At 42.7% G+C, this 18,394-nt stretch overlaps 1 protein-coding gene across 1 annotated transcript in view; it reads left to right on the forward strand.

Moving 5' to 3' along the window:
* The window catches only part of LOC126272589 (pikachurin-like), an 887,807-nt gene that overhangs the window by 733,555 nt on the left and 135,858 nt on the right, over positions 1-18,394 (forward strand). The window contains exon 6 of the mRNA XM_049975515.1: positions 10,376-10,565. Coding sequence (XP_049831472.1) covers positions 10,376-10,565 — 190 coding nt within the window. The remainder of the gene's footprint in view (positions 1-10,375; positions 10,566-18,394) is intronic.

Consider the following 18,394-nt stretch of genomic DNA (forward strand, 5'->3'; position numbering starts at 1 on the left):
GGCTACTGGAGTAGAATTATGTCACAGTGGGTACCTCAGAATATCGTAAAACGTCAATACTGAATGCGGTGCACCATAAGAGGAGCCGGAAAAATTCACTGGATAACGTTTGAGCATTCATGTGTACCCGGAATGAAAGCGTGTCAGGAAACTCTTTTTTTGTCCCGTTATATGTTTTGAGAACATAGGACCAAATGATTATTGTATGCACCGTGAGAAAATACCTAGATACCTCCGAAGAACAACCACTTACAGATACTACACACAATACCCTCACACCGGCAAGGGAATGAAAGCACGTGGCGTCCTATTTGAGAGCTGCAGACTTCGCACCAATATACTGCTCTAAACCTCAACCAAATTTTTCTTATGCGGCAGGAACTTAACACAGTCGGTGGGAATGCGTCCGTCGGAAGTGTACGTCGAACAGGGCGACTTCACGTGACAGTTTCTGTCGCTGATATCACATAATTGTAGCTATTAATGAAAATACTTCGTTGTTTTATGAATATGATCATATGGGAAGCTGTAGGAGAATTACTTTCGTAATTCTTGCTACAATTGTTGAATGGTGAAGGAGGAAATAACCACATGGTTACTTACCAGACTAACAAGCCGGTTGGCTAGGATATATTTGTTGCAGCCGCAACTTGTTGACCGCTAGCTTCAGAAGCTCTTACGTATAGCTTTTATTCGTAAAATAACTTCTTTTTAAAAACAGGGGTTTGAGGAATACACTCCTGGAAATGGAAAAAAGAACACATTGACACCGGTGTGTCAGACCCACCATACTTGCTCCGGACCTTGCGAGAGGGCTGTACAAGCAATGATCACACGCACGGCACAGCGGACACACCAGGAACCGCGGTGTTGGCCGTCGAATGGCGCTAGCTACGCAGCATTTGTGCACCGCCGCCGTCAGTGTCAGCCAGTTTGCCGTGGCATACGGAGCTCCATCGCAGTCTTTAACACTGGTAGCATGCCGCGACAGCGTGGACGTGAACCATATGTGCAGTTGACGGACTTGAGCGAGGGTGTATAGTGGGCATGCGGGAGGCCGGGTGGACGTACCGCCGAATTGCTCAACACGTGGGGCTTGAGGTCTCCACAGTACAACGATGTTGTCGCCAGTGGTCTGTGGAAGGTGCACGTGCCCGTCGCACGGATGCACGCCAAGACCGTAGGATCCTACGCAGAGCCGTAGGGGACCGCACCGCCACTTCCCAGCAAATTAGGGACACTGTTGCTCCTGGGGTATCGGCGAGGACCATTCGCAACCGTCTCCATGAAGCTGGGCTACGGTCCCGCACACCGTTAGGCCGTCTTCCGCTCACGCCCCAACATCGTGCAGCCCGCCTCCAGTGGTGTCGCGACAGGCGTGAATGGAGGGACGAATGGAGACGTGTCGTCTTCAGCGATGAGAGTCGCTTCTGCCTTGGTGCCAATAATGGTCGTTGCGTGTTTGGCGCCGTGCAGGTGAGCGCCACAATCAGGACTGCATACGACCGAGGCACACAGGGCTAACACCCGGCATCATGGTGTGGGGAGCGATCTCCTACACTGGCCGTACACCTCTGGTGATCGTCGAGGGGACACTGAATAGTGCACGGTACATCCAAACCGTCATCGAACTCATCGTTCTACCATTCCTAGACCGGCAAGGGAACTTGCTGTTCCAACAGGACAATGCACGTCCGCATGTATCGCGTGCCACCCAACGTGCTCTAGAAGGTGTAAGTCAACTACCCTGGCCAGCAAGATCTCCGGATCTGTCCCTCATTGAGCATGTTTGGGACTGGATGAAGCGTCGTCTCACGCGGTCTGCACGTCCAGCACGAACGCTGGTCCAACTGAGGCGCCAGGTGGAAATGGCATGGCAAGCCGTTCCACAGGACTACATCCAGCATCTCGACGATCGTCTCCATGGGAGAATAGGAGCCTGCATTGCTGCGAAAGGTGGATATACACTGTACTAGTGCCGACATTGTGCATGCTCTGTTGCCTGTGTCTATGTGCCTGTGGTTCTGTCAGTGTGATCATGTGATGTATCTGACCCCAGGAATGTGTGAATAAAGTTTCCCCTTCCTGGGACAATGAATTCACTGTGTTCTTATTTCAATTTCCAGGAGTGTATATCCCCCCAAATGCTGTACCTATTGGTGCCTCACCAAGGTAAGTTGCTACATAGCACAGAGTCACCACTTAAAGTACTACGTATAACAATGTCTGTGTAAATGTTGGAGAATGTCAAAGTTCACGCTCGTAGCTTTGACGTTCTATGTGTCACATAAGCTTTTAATGTCAGGCCATAGTTCTAAACAATTGACCCACGTTAAAGGTAAAAAGCAGAACTGTCACTGAAAATAAATAAGAGTGATTTTTGTCAGAAAGTGCAGGAGACAAAGAGCGAGTGAAAGCGATTGGCAGCGAGGGAGAACGTGACCGACGGGCAGAAAGCCACGATTTGAGGCAGAGTGACCGGAAACGTTCAGTCGCGCCCCGCCGCCTGTTACCTCGTGAATAATACAACAGCGCTGCCGGACTCTATATAATGGATGTGTTGGCAATAAATCCGTTACTCTACTGCACACCCAACCTAGCAGAAAGATCGCCCGAGTATTTCATTCGTAACAAATGCAGATTCTGCTGAGTTCACACCTTTTGCTTAATTATGCAGCGCGCGTCGTAAATTATACACCGCAGAAACTGGCAGCGAAACGTTAAGCTGCCTCCACTTGGATGATATATCTGAGGAATTTCATACACTATTTATCACGTCCGTCTGGAGCCACGGCTTTTCCTGAGCACCAAAGGTCAAATGTTCTCAGGCAGTGAAAGCACAATACGCTTTTATGGTGTGAAAGGTATAACCTGTCCGCGAAGAGTTACCTACACCTAACGCAGAAGCAGGTCCTCCTATCTTGAAAGCGCGCTCGTACACAAACACACACACACACACACACACACACACACACACACACACACACACACACACACACGCACGCACATACAACTCACTCAGAAACAGCAACCGGTTGAATGCGATGCGAACGTTGAACTTCTCGAATGGTGACCGTTGTCAGCTATGTGGGAAACAACGTTTATTCAGCCTATCGAAATCGTTTGCACTTTTATACAACACCATTCACTAAAGTGCTGATATTTTCCGGTTCATAAACAAAAACTAAATGTCTCAGCTCTTAACGCAGAAAAATAGTACATAAATAATAATATCTGAGCAGGAAACTAACATCACATTCGATCAAGTGTACAGCTTAACTCGAACTCCACCGACAAAGTGTAGGACGTTAGTGTTCACCTGATTGTTTTGTCATTAGGATTCGTTGTACAGTTGTAATTTAAACATTATTGTTTCGGTTCATTACGTCTGTTACCTCCATTTCTTCGAAAATACTTTCATGCACCCACCAAAACGTACAACAGAAAAAATGGTTTCTCTTAGGAGTCTATTTACACACACATAAAAACTAGGATGTGACTAGAGCGCTGCGGAAACGGTACATTACAGCGATGTTGTTCCGCTCTTCCATCGTATTTAGTGAAACAACATGATTGGCGCATATCGCCCAATTCTTCATCAGTAAACCTATCTATCTTACTGTTCTGTATCCCTGTTATCTTAACAACAAACACGATGTGAAGAATAAACCCAACAAGGAAAAGAGCAGTACTGAATGCAAGCTTTAGCGACGCAAGAGAAACAAGTATTGTTTCCAGAAAGGTCTCACAGCGCATACTATTTGTACCACTACGTGTATGTTCCAGTCGACACAGTTCCATTTACCTTTGTAGGTAAACGGAACTGAGAAATCAATCAAAATGGAGTTTCTCTATAACGTCCTACCGGATTCCATGTGTCCCTGATACCATAATACGCAAGAAATATTATTGCAATAAGGCGATATTTTGCCGGTGGAATCCTAGTTGTACCAGTGTACAAATCTACGTGAGATAATTGTCCTTAAAATAATAATAATAATAATAACAATAATAATAATAATGAGTAAATCTTCATAATATTCAGGCCATTAGCACGAAGTTTAGGTTATAAAGTCACTATGCAGTTAAACACGTTCTTGCTACTGGTGAGTCAATTATACGTACATTGTTTAACAGTCACTTTCTGAACATAGCAGGTAAATAAAAAAATAAAAAAACTTCGTTCCTACGGGTAATAATATAACCCTCTAGGAAAATGGGTTGCAAGGCTTCTATCTGAAATACGCCTGCGTGACACTGACAAGGAGAAGACTGAGTCAATAATTAACCCTATTAAGATAATGGAACATGGAATCGATGTGGTGTCTAGCACGATACTAAAGTAATGTGTCACATTTGTCAGTAATCGGTGGTTAAACCGCTTTGTAAAAAAAAGGAGAAGGAGAACATTTAGACAGTTCTGACCTGTATTTACAGGGTGGTACATTGATAGTGACGGGGCCAAATATATCACGAAATAAGCGTCAAACGAAAAAACTACAAAGAACGAAACTTGTCTAACTTGAAGGGGGAAACCAGATGGGGCTATGGTTGGCCTGCTAGATGGCGCTGCCATAGGTCAAACATAAACTGCGTTTTTTTTAGATAGTAACCCCATTTTTACTACATGGTCGTGTAGTACGTAAAGAAATATGAATGTTTTAGTTGGACCACTTTTTACGCTTTGTGATGGAAGGTGCTGTAATAGTCACAAACGTATAAGTACGTGGTATCACGTAACATTCCGCCAGTGCGGGCGGTATTTGAGTCGTGAAACATTATCCGTGTTAAAATGGACCGTCTACCAATTGCGGAAAAGGTCGATATCGTGTTGACGTATGGTTATTGTGATCAAAATGCCCAACGTGCGTGTGATATGTATGCTGCTCGGTAGTTATGTTATTTAAGGAAACAAAGTGTTCAGCCACCTGTGATACGTAACCACGACCTGAAACAAATGATGATGCCAAAGTAGGTGTTTTAGCTGCTGTCGCTGCTAATCCGCACATCAGTAGCAGGTAAACTGCGCGAGAATCGGGAATTTCAGAATCGTCGGTGTTGAGAATGCTACATCAACGTCGATTGCACTCGTACCATATTTCTATGCACCAGGTATTGCATGGCGACTGAGCACAAGAAAAATTACGGAAAGTGACACTTTTTTGCACGCGTTCTATTTAGCCAGGAAGAGTCACCCACGCCATTCACTAACAGCGGTAATGTAAACCGGCATAATATACAGTATTGGGCAAAGAAAAATAGATGATGGCTGCGGAACATCACTGACCTTGGCGGGTTAATGTATGATGCGGCATTATGGGAGAAAGGATAATTGGCCCCCATTTTATCGATGGCAATCTAAATGGTGCAATGTATGCTGATTTCGTACGTAATGTTCTACCTATGTTACTACAAGATGTTTCACTGCATGACAGAATGGCGATGTACTTCCAACATGATGGATGTCCGGCACATAGCTCGCGTGCGGTTGAGGCGGTATTGAATAGCGTATTTCATGACAGGTGGATTGGTCGTCGAAGCACTATACCATTGCCCGCACGTTCACCGGATCTGACGTCCCCGGATTTCTTTCTGTGGGGAAATTTGAAGGATGTTAGCTGTCGTGATCCGCCGACAGCGACTGACAACATGCGTCCGCGCATTGTCAATGCATGTGCGAACATTACGGAAGGCGAACTACTCTCTGTTGAGAGAAATGTCGTTACACGTATTGCCAAATGCATTGAGGTTGACGGACATCATTTTGAGCACTTATTGCATGAATGTGGTATTTACAGGTAATCACGCTGTAACAGCATGCGTTTTCAGAAATGATAAGTTCACTGAAGTACATATATCACATTGGAATGTACCTACGTTCTGTATTTCAATTTTAAAAAAAAATACCTATTGCCAACTGTTCGTCTAAAATTGTGAGCCATATGTTTGTGACTATTACAGCGCCATCTATCACAAAGCGAAAAAAGTGGTCCAACTAAAACATTCATATTTTTTTACGTACTACACAAATATGTAATAAAAATGTGAGTTCCTATTTAAAAAATTGCAGTTGATATCCATTTGACCTATTGCAGCGCCATCTAGAGGGCCAACCTTAGCGCCATCTGGTTTCCCCCTTCATGCTAAACAAGTTTCGTTCTTTGAAGTTTTTTCGTTTGACGCCTATTTCGTGAGATATTTGGCCCGGTCACGATCAATGGACCACCCTGTATATCCAAACTGTGCGTTTGACAGTAAATTATGTGAACTGAACTGATCAGTTACCTTACAGATACAATCCTGCAAGATTTGCAAACACCGACGGCATCGAGTTAAGCGCTGTCGGGCGTGGCTAGCATTTGGATGGGCGACCATCTGGTCTGCCGAACGCTGTCGGCAAGCATGGTGCACTCATCCCTTGTGAGACAGACTGAGGAGATACTTTATTGACAAGTAGTGGCTCTGGTCTCGTAAACTGCCATACGGCAGGGAGAGCAGTGTACTGACCACGTGCCCCTCCAGTGACACCTGTGGTTGAGGATGACACGGCGGCCTGTCGGTGCCGTGGGGCCTTCCAAGGCCTGTACGGACGAAGAGAGAGAATTTTGCGATGCGTTAGCGGAATCTGTGTGATGATGGCAAGTGTGGACTTGACGTGAGTGACCATGTCATGTTTACCCGCACTTCAACTTGCCCCTGTAGCTCCTAACTGTAGGCCGCCGACTGTTCCGTATTTCGCAGGAAATCCTGTATTTTGTATACTGTTCTTGTCACCTCCCGTGTCCCGTGTTATTTCGAATTCGTCCCACATTTTTGTGCGTTTTCCTGTGGTAGTTAAAATGATTTATGTCACATGACACGCAACGGCGTTTTCTGCAGTCTCTAGCGCTGTGGTGAACAAGTAAAAGAGTAAACCGGCAACACCGCTAACATTACGAGTCTGTTCTGCCAGCCAGTAAGAGTCACATTACGCTAAGGTGCACGAGGTGAGCATTGTTCTGTTAACATTCGGAGCTCGTGTTTTCTTGTTTTAATATGAGTAGCGATTAAAATAGGGTGAAATCACTCCCAAGGAAGAAACTACCGTTCATGTTGGCAACAAAACATATTGCTGGATTCGTTCTGTGAAAGCTAATTGCTTCAAAATCTTCCGCCGTTTTAGCAAACGGGAGATTCATGTGGCACATGGCGTTAATACTAATTGTTCTGAGCATGCAAAAACTGTAGTTCAGTCGTAAATTAATTTCGTAGAGCCCGAATTCTATTTTATTTGGTGAAATTTAAGATTAAGTAAACACGAATTTAATGTAGTAGTCAAAATTTTTAATATCATTAGGTCTTACAAAAACGGAGAAGAACAAAGGGGAGTCTTCTAAGATTTGTAACTTTTCTTCTGCACTGAAAGAAAATTAGCTTGGATGGTGTATTTAAGATTTTTCTCCTTGTAGGTACAGTTGTGTAAGATTGTTCTAAGTCTTAGAACACTTCTGATTTTAGTATAATGGAAACTTTTGAGGCAGCTAAGACGAGGGTTAGTAAAATTGAGCAAAGGATGAGTGATAGATTTTTGGTAGTGACACATATAAAGTTTTAAGTAAGTTAACTTGTTCCAGAATCAGGAAACCCGTTGAGGATAACCTTATGGAACTTTATGTGTCACTGGAAACATATTAGCAAGAATATCAAATTCGAAGCTCGACTGCCAAAGCCAGTAGGATCTTGGGTGACTCTTAGTCTATGTCCCACGCTAAAATTTTAGCATCTTCGAGAAATAATGGAATCAGCTGAGATGCATGATGTAGATGGTTGTTCGTATGATGAATTTTGTAACGCAAAGGATATTTTGAAGCATGGCAAAGCCATGAAAAGTAGTGAAAACAGAAAGTGTCTTAAGATATAAAAATGTTAATGTTCTCAATCTGGTAAAAGTTGTTGCGCTAGTATTAACCATTACTATCGCAAACGCTGAGTCAGAAAGAATTTATTTGATTAACCATAAGTAGAGAGTGGTGCGTAACGAATGTACCACCGTTCTTATGTAAGCAGAACTGCAGTTAAGAATGAATTTTAATATTAAGTATGGACAATTCCGTACATATCTAAAATTCGATGAGTCTTTGTGAAAAGAAGCAACAGCGTAAAATGAAACTTGCATGCACATTTTAAATACATCCATGATCTTATTTGTAGAAATCACTATTTCAAATGTTTATTTTGTAGACTTCTTCCACGACCCCTTACACAGAGATGACAAAAGTCATGAGTTACTCCTAATATGGTGCCGGACGCCCTTTCGCCCGGCGTAATGCAGCATCTCGTCGTGGCATGGTCTCAACAAGTCGCTGGAAATCCCCTGCAGAGATATTGAGCCATCTGCCCCTATAGCCGTTTGTGATCGCGAAAGGTTTGCCGGTGCAGGATTTAGTGCACAAACTAACCTCTCGATTTCGTCCCATAAATGCTCGATGCGATTCATATTCGTGAGGTCTCTGCAACATTCGAACTCTGCCATCAGCTCTTACCAACTGAGACCGAGACTTATGTGACCAGGACACGGTTTTTTTTCAGTTGTCGATATTCCAACCGTTATGGTCACGAGACCAGGAAGCAGGCGATGTCGCGCTGTCAGCAAAGGCAATCGCTTCTGTCATCAGTCGCCATAGATCATTAATCCTCGTTGGTCCATTATGGATCGTGGGACGACAGCTGGCATGAACTTCTTGATGTAATAATTTATCAACAGCCGTATGTATTGTAGAAATTTATTTTATTTTATGAACTTTTATGTGCTACCGGTTTCGTCATAACACTGATGACATTATCAGGCCCATTCGTCTTAAACATAAAATTGCTTTACACGGAAGGAGCCATGTCACTGGATCCGTGAATCAAATCGTCCTGCAACAGCTCTTGGTTGCCAGGCGACCATTTCACATTTCCATGTGAGTCATACGGTACTACAAACAACAGCTCCGTAATGAACTTCACTTTTATACTATATGTACGCGATAGTACCGCCATCTGTATGTGTGCATATTGCTGTCCCATGACTTGGCTCACGGATCCACTTATGGTTCCTTCCGTTTATAGCGATTTTACGGCTATGACGAGTGGGGCCTGAAGATGGCATCAATATAATGCCGCAACTGGTAGCACATAGAATTTCATAAAATAAAATAAATTTCTACAATACATGCGGCTGTTGGTAAATTATTGCATCAAGTATATCATTAAAGTCAAATTTCACTGCATTGTGCTAACGGATGAATTGGTGATAGGTCCAACATTGATTTCTGCGGTTATTTCACATATTGTTGCTTGTCTGTTATCACTGACAGCTCTGGATAAACGCCGCTGCACTCGGTCATTAAGCGAAGGCCGTCGGCCACTGTGGCGTCAGAGGCAGTGCCTGAGATTTTGTGTTCTCGGCACACTCCTAAAGGCGTGGATATCGAAGTAGCATTCTGCTGTGTTAGCAGAAGAGCCAACACCGTGTTACTAGTGGAGACCGAGATGCACGCGTTTTAGTTCACGCAGGCTGGCGTGAGGAGGGAAGGACTCTACTGACGAGAGGTCTGGAATATGACAAGGAATTAGAATTCAGAAAGCGGACTAATTAGTTTGATACTTAACTTTAATCCGTTAATGATGAACGTCGCTCTTGAAGGTACATGATTCACCATATCAATATCAATATGAATAGTAACTGACTATGGCGCCTTGCTAGGTCGTAGCAAATGACGTAGCTGAAGGCTATGCTAAACTGTCGTGCCGCGCAAATGAGATCATATCTAGACAGTGAACCATTGTTAGCAAAGTCGGCTGTAGAACTGGGCGAGTGCTAGGGAGTCTCTCTAGACTAGACCTGCCGTGTGACGGCGCTCGGTATGCAATAACTGATAGTGGCGACACGCGGGTCCGACGTATACTAACGGACCGCGGCCGATTTAAAAGCTGCCACCTAGCAAGTGTGGTGTCTGGCGGTGACACCACACATTCCGTAACGATTTCCGAAATGGAATGCCCCATGTGTCTAATTCCGACTACCATTCCGCGTTGAAAGTCTGTTAATTCCTGTCTTGCGGCCATAATAACGTCGGAAGCATTTCCACGTGAAGCATACGGTAGTACAAACGACAGCTCCGCCAATGCAATTGCCTTTTATACCATTGTACGCGATGGTACCGCCATCTGTACGTGTGCATATCGCTCTCCCATGACTAGCGTCACCTCAGTGTATTATCTGCGTGATAAGTTTGCAACTCTACCTACAAGCGGACGCTGGCGAACAGTGTGCGCTCTTGTGTTCGCCCGCGTTCGCCCCGGCGCATCCGCCTACTGACGCCGACCCGCTGTGGCTCTTGTGTCGGTGCAGGGCCTGTTCTCACGCATCACGTTCCGCGAGCCGCTGTTCGTGGGCGGCCCGGGCAACACGACGGGCCTGGCGGACAAGCTGCCCACCGAGGAGGGCCTGCGTGGCTGCGTGCGCCGACTCATCGTCAACGACCGCCTCTACAGCTTCGGCCTGGCGCCCGCCGGAGATGCCGTCAAGGGCTTCGACGTCGGTGAGTACCCGGCGACGGCAGCGCCTGGCCAGCGGTGCGGCCTCCCTGCTCCTACTTCTTGCTACAGAGTGGTACGTCGGGCACAGTCACCGACTGTGGTCCCTCTGAAGCGCTGTACGCGGTGTAGAACCTGAACTAGGCGCTGATCCGGCTCATCACTGCTGCGGGTAAAGCCGGCTTCACACACGCAACTGAAGTGTCGCCACAGCTAGTGGCATACTGCAGTTGCATGTGTGAACTCCCAGTTTTTACTGGTGCAACTTAACCCGTGGGAGATATACTTCCCTCTATAAGTTTTTTTTCTTACAGCGTTTAAAGGAATATATGTTACCACCTCTGCATGCTCCTGGCATCTAGTAGCAGTCCTCTGGAAGGTTATATTTTTCATCAGAATCTGAAAGGTATTAGCGGTAAAGTTAGTGAACTGCTGATAGATGTTGATTGAAATTATTAGTATATCTGAGCACCACGTAAATAATTTGATAATTCAGAGGCTTTCTGGTAACCAGGCTACAGATTAGCTGGCTGTTTCTCAAGGGGTCCCTTGTGGGATCAGGGAGTGGCTATGTACGTATTCCATTTCAGTCCATAGACGTATCACTACACTGCACCGAACAGATATTTGAAAGTTGTGCAGCGTTAGTTGAATTTAGTGAAACTAAATTTCAAATTGTTGTTGTTTATAGATTCCCTAACTCCGACTTCAGAGAATTTCTGCTCAAGCTACAGAGGGTATTTGATTCACTTCGTAGGAAGTACCAGAATCTAGTTATATGTGGTGACTTCAATATTAATTTTGTATATGATTGTGCAAGAAAAAGGATGTTGGTAGGTCTCCTAAATTCATATGATCTGATCCAAACTGTGTTTTTCCCAACTAGGGTGCAGGGGAACAGTAGCACAGTCATAGACAATATTTTTATTCATTCTTCATTACTAGATGGACATTCTGTTAGTAAAAGCGTAAATGGCCGCCTTTCAGACCATGATGCATAAATTTTAACACTAACAGGATTTTGTACTCAAACAAACATCACATATAATTACAAACTATGTAGGAAAGTTAATCCACAGCAATAGAGAGTTTTTTTTTTAAACTTGTCGAGGAACAAGAGTGGCAGGATGTTTATAGTGCTGATAACATAGATGATAAATACAGTGCATTCCATAACACATTTCTCATGCTCTTTGACAGCTGCTTTCCATTAGAACATTCTAAACAAGGTACTAGCAGTAATGGGCAGCCCAGGTGGCTGACAAGTGGGATATCATGTAGAACAAAGCGGGAATTACATCAAAGTGTTAGAAGTAGTCACAATCACTCTAAAGTACCCCATTACAAACAGTATTGTAAGGTGCTTAATATGTTATTATGAAGACAAAGAGTATGTAGTATCCAAATAGAATAGATAATTCACAGGATAGAATTCAGTTGTGAAGGAAGTGTCTGGTCAGCACCACAAGGTCGACGATATAAAGTCAGTTCGCAGTAAAAAATATTTCTGTTATTAATAAATCAGATATATGTACAGTATTTAGCAATCATTTTCTGAGAATTGCTGGTGAATTAAATAGAAATTTAGTTTCTATAGGAAATCATATAACTTTCTTGGCAAATGCCTTTCGAGATTGAGGTCTGAAATACTCCCCTCTGATACAGCCAAGAGGGCGATTGAGTCAATAATTAAATCACTGAAGACTAAGGACTATCATGGTTATGATGGAGTGTCTAGCAGAATATTAAAGACCTGTGCTGCACATGTAAGCCCTGTATTTAGCCACGTTTGTAATTTTTCCCTTAGGAATGGTCAGTAGTAAACCCTCTTTATAAAAAGGGAGAAAGGGATAATGCAGATAATTTAGACCAATTTCTATGCCATCAGTATTTGTAAAAGTTATTGAAAAGGCTGTGTGTAAGGATAATTGCTCATTTTATATCATATGATTTGTTATCAAATGTACATTTAGGCTTTAGAAGTAGTTTAACAACTAGAAATGCTATATTATCTTTCCACTGTGAGGTACTGGCTGGGCTAAACAAAACGTTTTGAACGCTTGGCGTATTTTTTGGCTTAAGTACGTCATTTTATTGTGTTGATCACAAAATTTTGCTCCAGAAGTTGGACCATTATGGAATACGGTGAGTAGCTCACAATTGGTTCACCTCTTACTGTAGCAACAGGCAGCAAAAGGTCATTATTCACAATGTTGATAACGGCTCTGGTGTGGATCTGAGTGGGTTACTGTCAAGTGCGGGGTGCCCCAGGTATCAGTGTTGGGGCCGTTTCTGTTCCTTATTTACATAAATGATATGCTCTCTAGTATTACAGGTAACTCTAAAATATTTCTGTTTGCTGATGACACTAGCATGGTAGTAACGGATGGTGTGTGCAACATTGGCTCGGTTTCAAATAGTGCAGTACATGACCTCAGTTCCTGGCTTGTAGAAAATAAACTAAGTAGTCATAGTAAGACTCAGTTTTTAAAGTTTCTAACACACAATTCAACAAAACCTAACGTTTTAATTTCACAGAACGGGCATATAATTAGGGAAACAGAACAGTTCAAATTTCGAGGTGTTCAGATAGATAGTAAGCTGTCGTGGAAAACCCACATTCAGCATCTTGTTCAAAGACTTAATACTGCCCTTTATACTATTCGAACTTTATCAGAAGTGTGTGATACTTAGACACGAAAATCAGTGTACCTTGCTTATTTTCATTAGCTTATGTCGTATGGTATTATATTTTGGGATAACTCTTCTCATCCTACAAGAATATTTTGGGCTCAGAAACGGGCGGTTCGGGCAATAAGTGGTATGAGTTTGCGAACTTCTTGTCGACCTCTGTTCACGAGTCTGAGGTATTTTGACATTGGCCTTTCAATATGTATTTTCCTTATTGTCGTTTCTTGTTACCAATATTAGTTTATTCCCAAGAATAAGCAGCTTTCATTCGGTTAATACTCGTCAGAAATCATACCTGCATTTGGATCGGACTTCCTTAACTCTCGTGCAAAAAGGTGTGCTGTATACTGCTGCATCCATTTTCAGTAAACTGCCACTCGAAGTCAAAAATCTTAGCAGTAATCTACGCGCTTTCTAATAAAAACTGAAGTATTTCCTCATGGGTCACTCCTTCTATTCTGTCGATGAGTTCCTTGAAAAATAAAGCTGATTCTTATTGTATTCCTGATAGCGTTTACTTAAATTTATGGGCTTACTTTTTATCAGGTTCATGAACATTTATTTTTATCTGTAATAGCTTGTGTGCTGTACTTTCATGTACTGACACGTTCCATGATCTTGTAGATTTTGCTCTCAGTTTGGTCCTACGGAACTTGACGTGTAATTAAAAAAAATAAATAAAGAGTTACCACCAGGGAAGGGGCTTGGGAAGTAAACTTACCGCAAAGTTAGTCTATTATTTGTGGTTCTTGGGAAGTACAATTACGGCGAACTTAAGGGTATCCCAAAGGATTTGGGAATACGTTTTACCACCTCTGTCCAAGCCTGATATTTTGTGGTAGTGCACTGCACCAGATATATGAAAACGGTTACAACAATCAGTTTCTGTTTGTCGTAGGATCACTACTGTTGTCGGAACACATTGCTTCGCTTCTGCAGTTTACATTATTGTGACATATATCAACTCAAACCTTTATTTAGTGATAAAGTTTCAAGGATTGTTTTCACATTGTGGTAAGTAAACATTAATATCAGTAACAAATATATATAAATAAAGTAAAAGAAAACATTTAATAAAAACGGAAAACACTGTTCATTTTTTGTGTGTAATGGCAACACATAACAGCACGCAGAGGAGAAGTGAGAAATCCATTTACCATCTCACAAAGGTGCCGTGGTAATATATGTCCCACGAATGTTTTCGGTCGTAAAACACAAAAATAAAATTATCAAAAAATAAATATAGTCAGTTGATCACATTTCTAAATGGGTAGCAAAAAAATTATCTTCGCTCAGTTGCTACAGACAATGCGTCTGCGAAAATGTTAAGAGACTCGTCACGCCACAAAAAGTTCAGCGTGGTTGTATTTTGTTGCACCACTTTCCTACTACCACTGCTCCCTGGTAGCATTATTTCGAAACACGAGCATTCTGATGCAGTTACTGTAGTGTAATTGCTGCTGTGCAATATTCGATTTCAGTGGTTTTTTAAATTTTATTTCTGAAAAAAGTAAAAAAATGTTCAACAGTTTCACTTTCGCAGCTTCTAGAACTAGAGAAACCGAGGCCTATGATTTTCTGTTGCAGTGTGTGTGTGTGTGTGTGTGTGTGTGTGTGTGCACAATATTTGCAAACCAGTGACGTGTCACATAGTCTTAAAAGATATTTGAATTAGTAAAGAAACTTGATATATTTACCCAAAAAGGCGAGTGGTATAAACTTCATAATTTGTGAGACGAAGCGTTGTATAAACTGTAGATTATACGCTGGAAACAGATCCAGAGCGTGGTGTGGTAGCGGTTTCTCGAAATGCCTCTATAAACGAAAACAATAAGATTCTAAAATCTTGGAAGAATGGCGTGTCTGCCGACGATGTTCCCATGCGAGCTGTTGGTTAGTTGGCCAGTGCAGACAGCAGTTTCGTTTCTGAGTGGTATTTCTTTTATAAATATGTTTTTTTCCATTATTTATCCCTGCGTGAAATTTATTTCTGGTCCAACATTTAGGTTTCGTCTTCCTTGTTTTTAATTCTTGTCACATTTCTAAAGCCCATAACCTGCACTCTCACGTTCATACGCGCCCATATCATTTTAGTCGACGCCATACTGAAAGCTGTGCAACTATGTAGAATTTTTGGCGTCCTTTGTAAACAGTAATTCACGATAGCAATACAGCATGCCACAATCTATGGCGCCATATTGGAGACGTGTGTGAACCCATCTTAAGGTTTGATAGTGAATTAAGGTCAAAATTCCAGTTTTTTCTTTGGATTCAACATAATAGGATGCGTCCACAAAGGGATATGAAACAATGCCTGAATGGAGTGATCGTTCTTAGACGTATCCACGTCCGCACAACGAACCAAGTTGTTGAATTTCTTCGTTTGTCTCCAGTGGGCGAAAGAGCGCAGACACTGTACATTAGCTGAGTGGAGGCTTTCAGTGTTGTCCGAGGAGTCGCGATTTTGCCTCTTTTCCAATGATGTCGCACGTCGAGTGCACTGACGACTCAGTGAATCGCTCATCCTCCATGGTGTGGAGAGTGTTGTTCAGGTCAGACATCTTTTACTTACGTTTTTGGAGCTGTTTTTGTTGCCAGTCCTTGAGACCTATCAGTATAGTTACAAATCGGATGATTATTTCAGTATTTTAGATGACCAAATGTTGGCTTTCCATTTAAATCATTATGGTAGGTACTTTGTGGGTAGTCCCATCTTCCAAGGTGAGAGCAACCGTGTTTCTGGGTTGACCAATAGGAGAAGTGATGTACTACATCTCGAGCAGCCTACTAAATAACACACAATCTTAACCCCATAGAAAAGTCTTCGGAGCTATTTGGAGCATCAGGTGAGACCAACAAATGACGTCCCTGCAATTTGGTAGCTCTACGGGACCAAATCATCAACGACTGCCTTCACCTTGGTATCAAATGCCTGAACAATGTGGTGCACCCTCTTCCTCACCCAAATGACGCCATTATCGATGGCAAAGCTGATGTTTCACCACATTAGCACCATGTCTCCTGGAGGTGACTAATCTTTCTCCTGTGTGCTTTCGGTAACTACACGGCCACGAGCATTTGTTATCCTTCCGGTTTCAGTACGCTAGTTGTAAATTGTTTTCATGTATCTCTGAGAGAGAAAATACAGCCCTGTAAAACGACGGAAACAGAAAATGATTACTTCACAAGACTATCGGATAATTTTTGAATTTTAAGATCGGCAGTAAACTATCACTGGTAGGCGAAACATTTTGTGACGATACAACGTTCTAAAAAGCGTAGACACGGTACTGACCGAGCGTTATAACTAAAGCTGTGCGAATGGCTACTTGTCTGTTTCAACTGGAAATCGTTTAACGCTTGGATATCGACAAAGTACTTTCTATGTCCACCTAACAACCATATGTGTGCCTGCATGTCCTGCCCATTTCCACATCATTTCTATTGATGACCTGAAGCGTTCGCATCTACCACTCTAGTCTCTTCCCAGATCCATTTCCACGTTTTCGTGTTGTTCTTAGTTTTCTCAAAATTCAGATTTCAATGGTTCTCGCAACAACATGAATCTGAGTGTACAATCTGATTATAAGCTTTTCGGTGCTGGCACGATGGAAATCTGTTTACTATTTACTTTTGAGAAATCTATTTACTCTACTAAAAGTACTGCAGTTTCTTTACATTTTTCGGTTTGTTTGTTTCTCTTTTCATTCAGTCACTATCTTTAGTTGCTGATAATTCTAACCGAATCAGCTGGTTACACGAATATACTGTTAATTTGTGTTTACTTCTACGTGTTTGTTGTATATTATCATAGCAATAAGTTATTACGTAATGGGGCCGATAAAAAGGTAATGTCATCTCAATTTTCCTTACATACCTCCCTAATACGAGCTTGTGCTCCATCTCTAACGACCTCGTTGTCGTTGGTACGTTAAGCAGTGACTTCCACCTCCAATATTTCACAACCGACCCAAGAATCCTCTTCAGGTGCCTCGACTTCTGCTGCTGTGTGTGCTCGCTGGCTGAACACCATCCACTCTGTGATGTATTTACTGATCTCGTGTCTACTTATCGACGATTTCGGCCCCTGACGCTCGCTAAACCCTTTGACGTTCCTTTGATTGTCAGCGTGCGCAGTGGTATTCCATGAAATGCACATTTTCTTCGCTTTTGCCAGATATTGTGCATATGACTAGCGGCGAGATCTTAATAAGCTGAGTGCCGGACCCCAAACGGTGTTCAAATTGAAGCGTCTGCTCGGTTTATTGGTGTTCTAGATATCTTTTTCTCGTCAGGCTCATTAATTATGCTCGCCCAAGAACTTGTAATTCACACGACGATACTGGTAGGAGTCCAGGCAGCGAATACAAACAAGGCCATAACTCGCAGCTCCTGAAGAGGACAGTTGGGTTGGTAGTCGAAACATCGCGAGTTAAAATGGAAGCAACACCTCGGCTGAACGCTAGGAAACAAAACCATCAATCGGTACCTAGGAGAAAACCTGAAGCATCAGATAAAGCGGTTTCCAGTTTGTGGCCAATGGAACCGTGAGATCTTGCTCGTACAGTCGCTGCATATTCTTGTTTTCGTTGATCTTCAACGACAAATACACAACACATTACGACTGAGGTCATAATAAACAGAACACAATGGTTCGAAGTAATATATTGACAAGAAACAGCAGTACCAATAACACATCCACCAATTAAACTAACCGTGCGGTCTGAGGCGCCATGTCACGGACTGTGCGGCCGCTCCCTCGGGCATGGGTGTGTGTGTGTTGTTCTTAGCATCAGTTAGTTTAAGTAGTGTGTAAGTCTAGGGACCGATGAAAGCAGTTTGGTTCCTTAGGAATTCACACACATTTGAACATTTTGAACACTAACGACATCATCAATTAACTTAATGCGTCGTTAACCAGTGTCTGTAGTTTCTCTGCGTATTTGCACGAAGAAAGTAGATCCTCTTTCATATTCGTAACTCTTCTGATTCAAATTAAATTGAAAGTGAAGTTGTTACGTAATATCAGGCATATACTGGGCGTGGATCGGCATAACTGACAAACGTTTGAACAGGAACTCAAATGCGTGTGCCAATACGACTACTCTATATTTTTTTCTGCAGCAGATAAGTAACTCCAACG

This window comes from Schistocerca gregaria, chromosome 5 (genome assembly GCF_023897955.1).
Source record: "Schistocerca gregaria isolate iqSchGreg1 chromosome 5, iqSchGreg1.2, whole genome shotgun sequence".
NCBI lineage: Eukaryota > Metazoa > Arthropoda > Insecta > Orthoptera > Acrididae > Schistocerca > Schistocerca gregaria.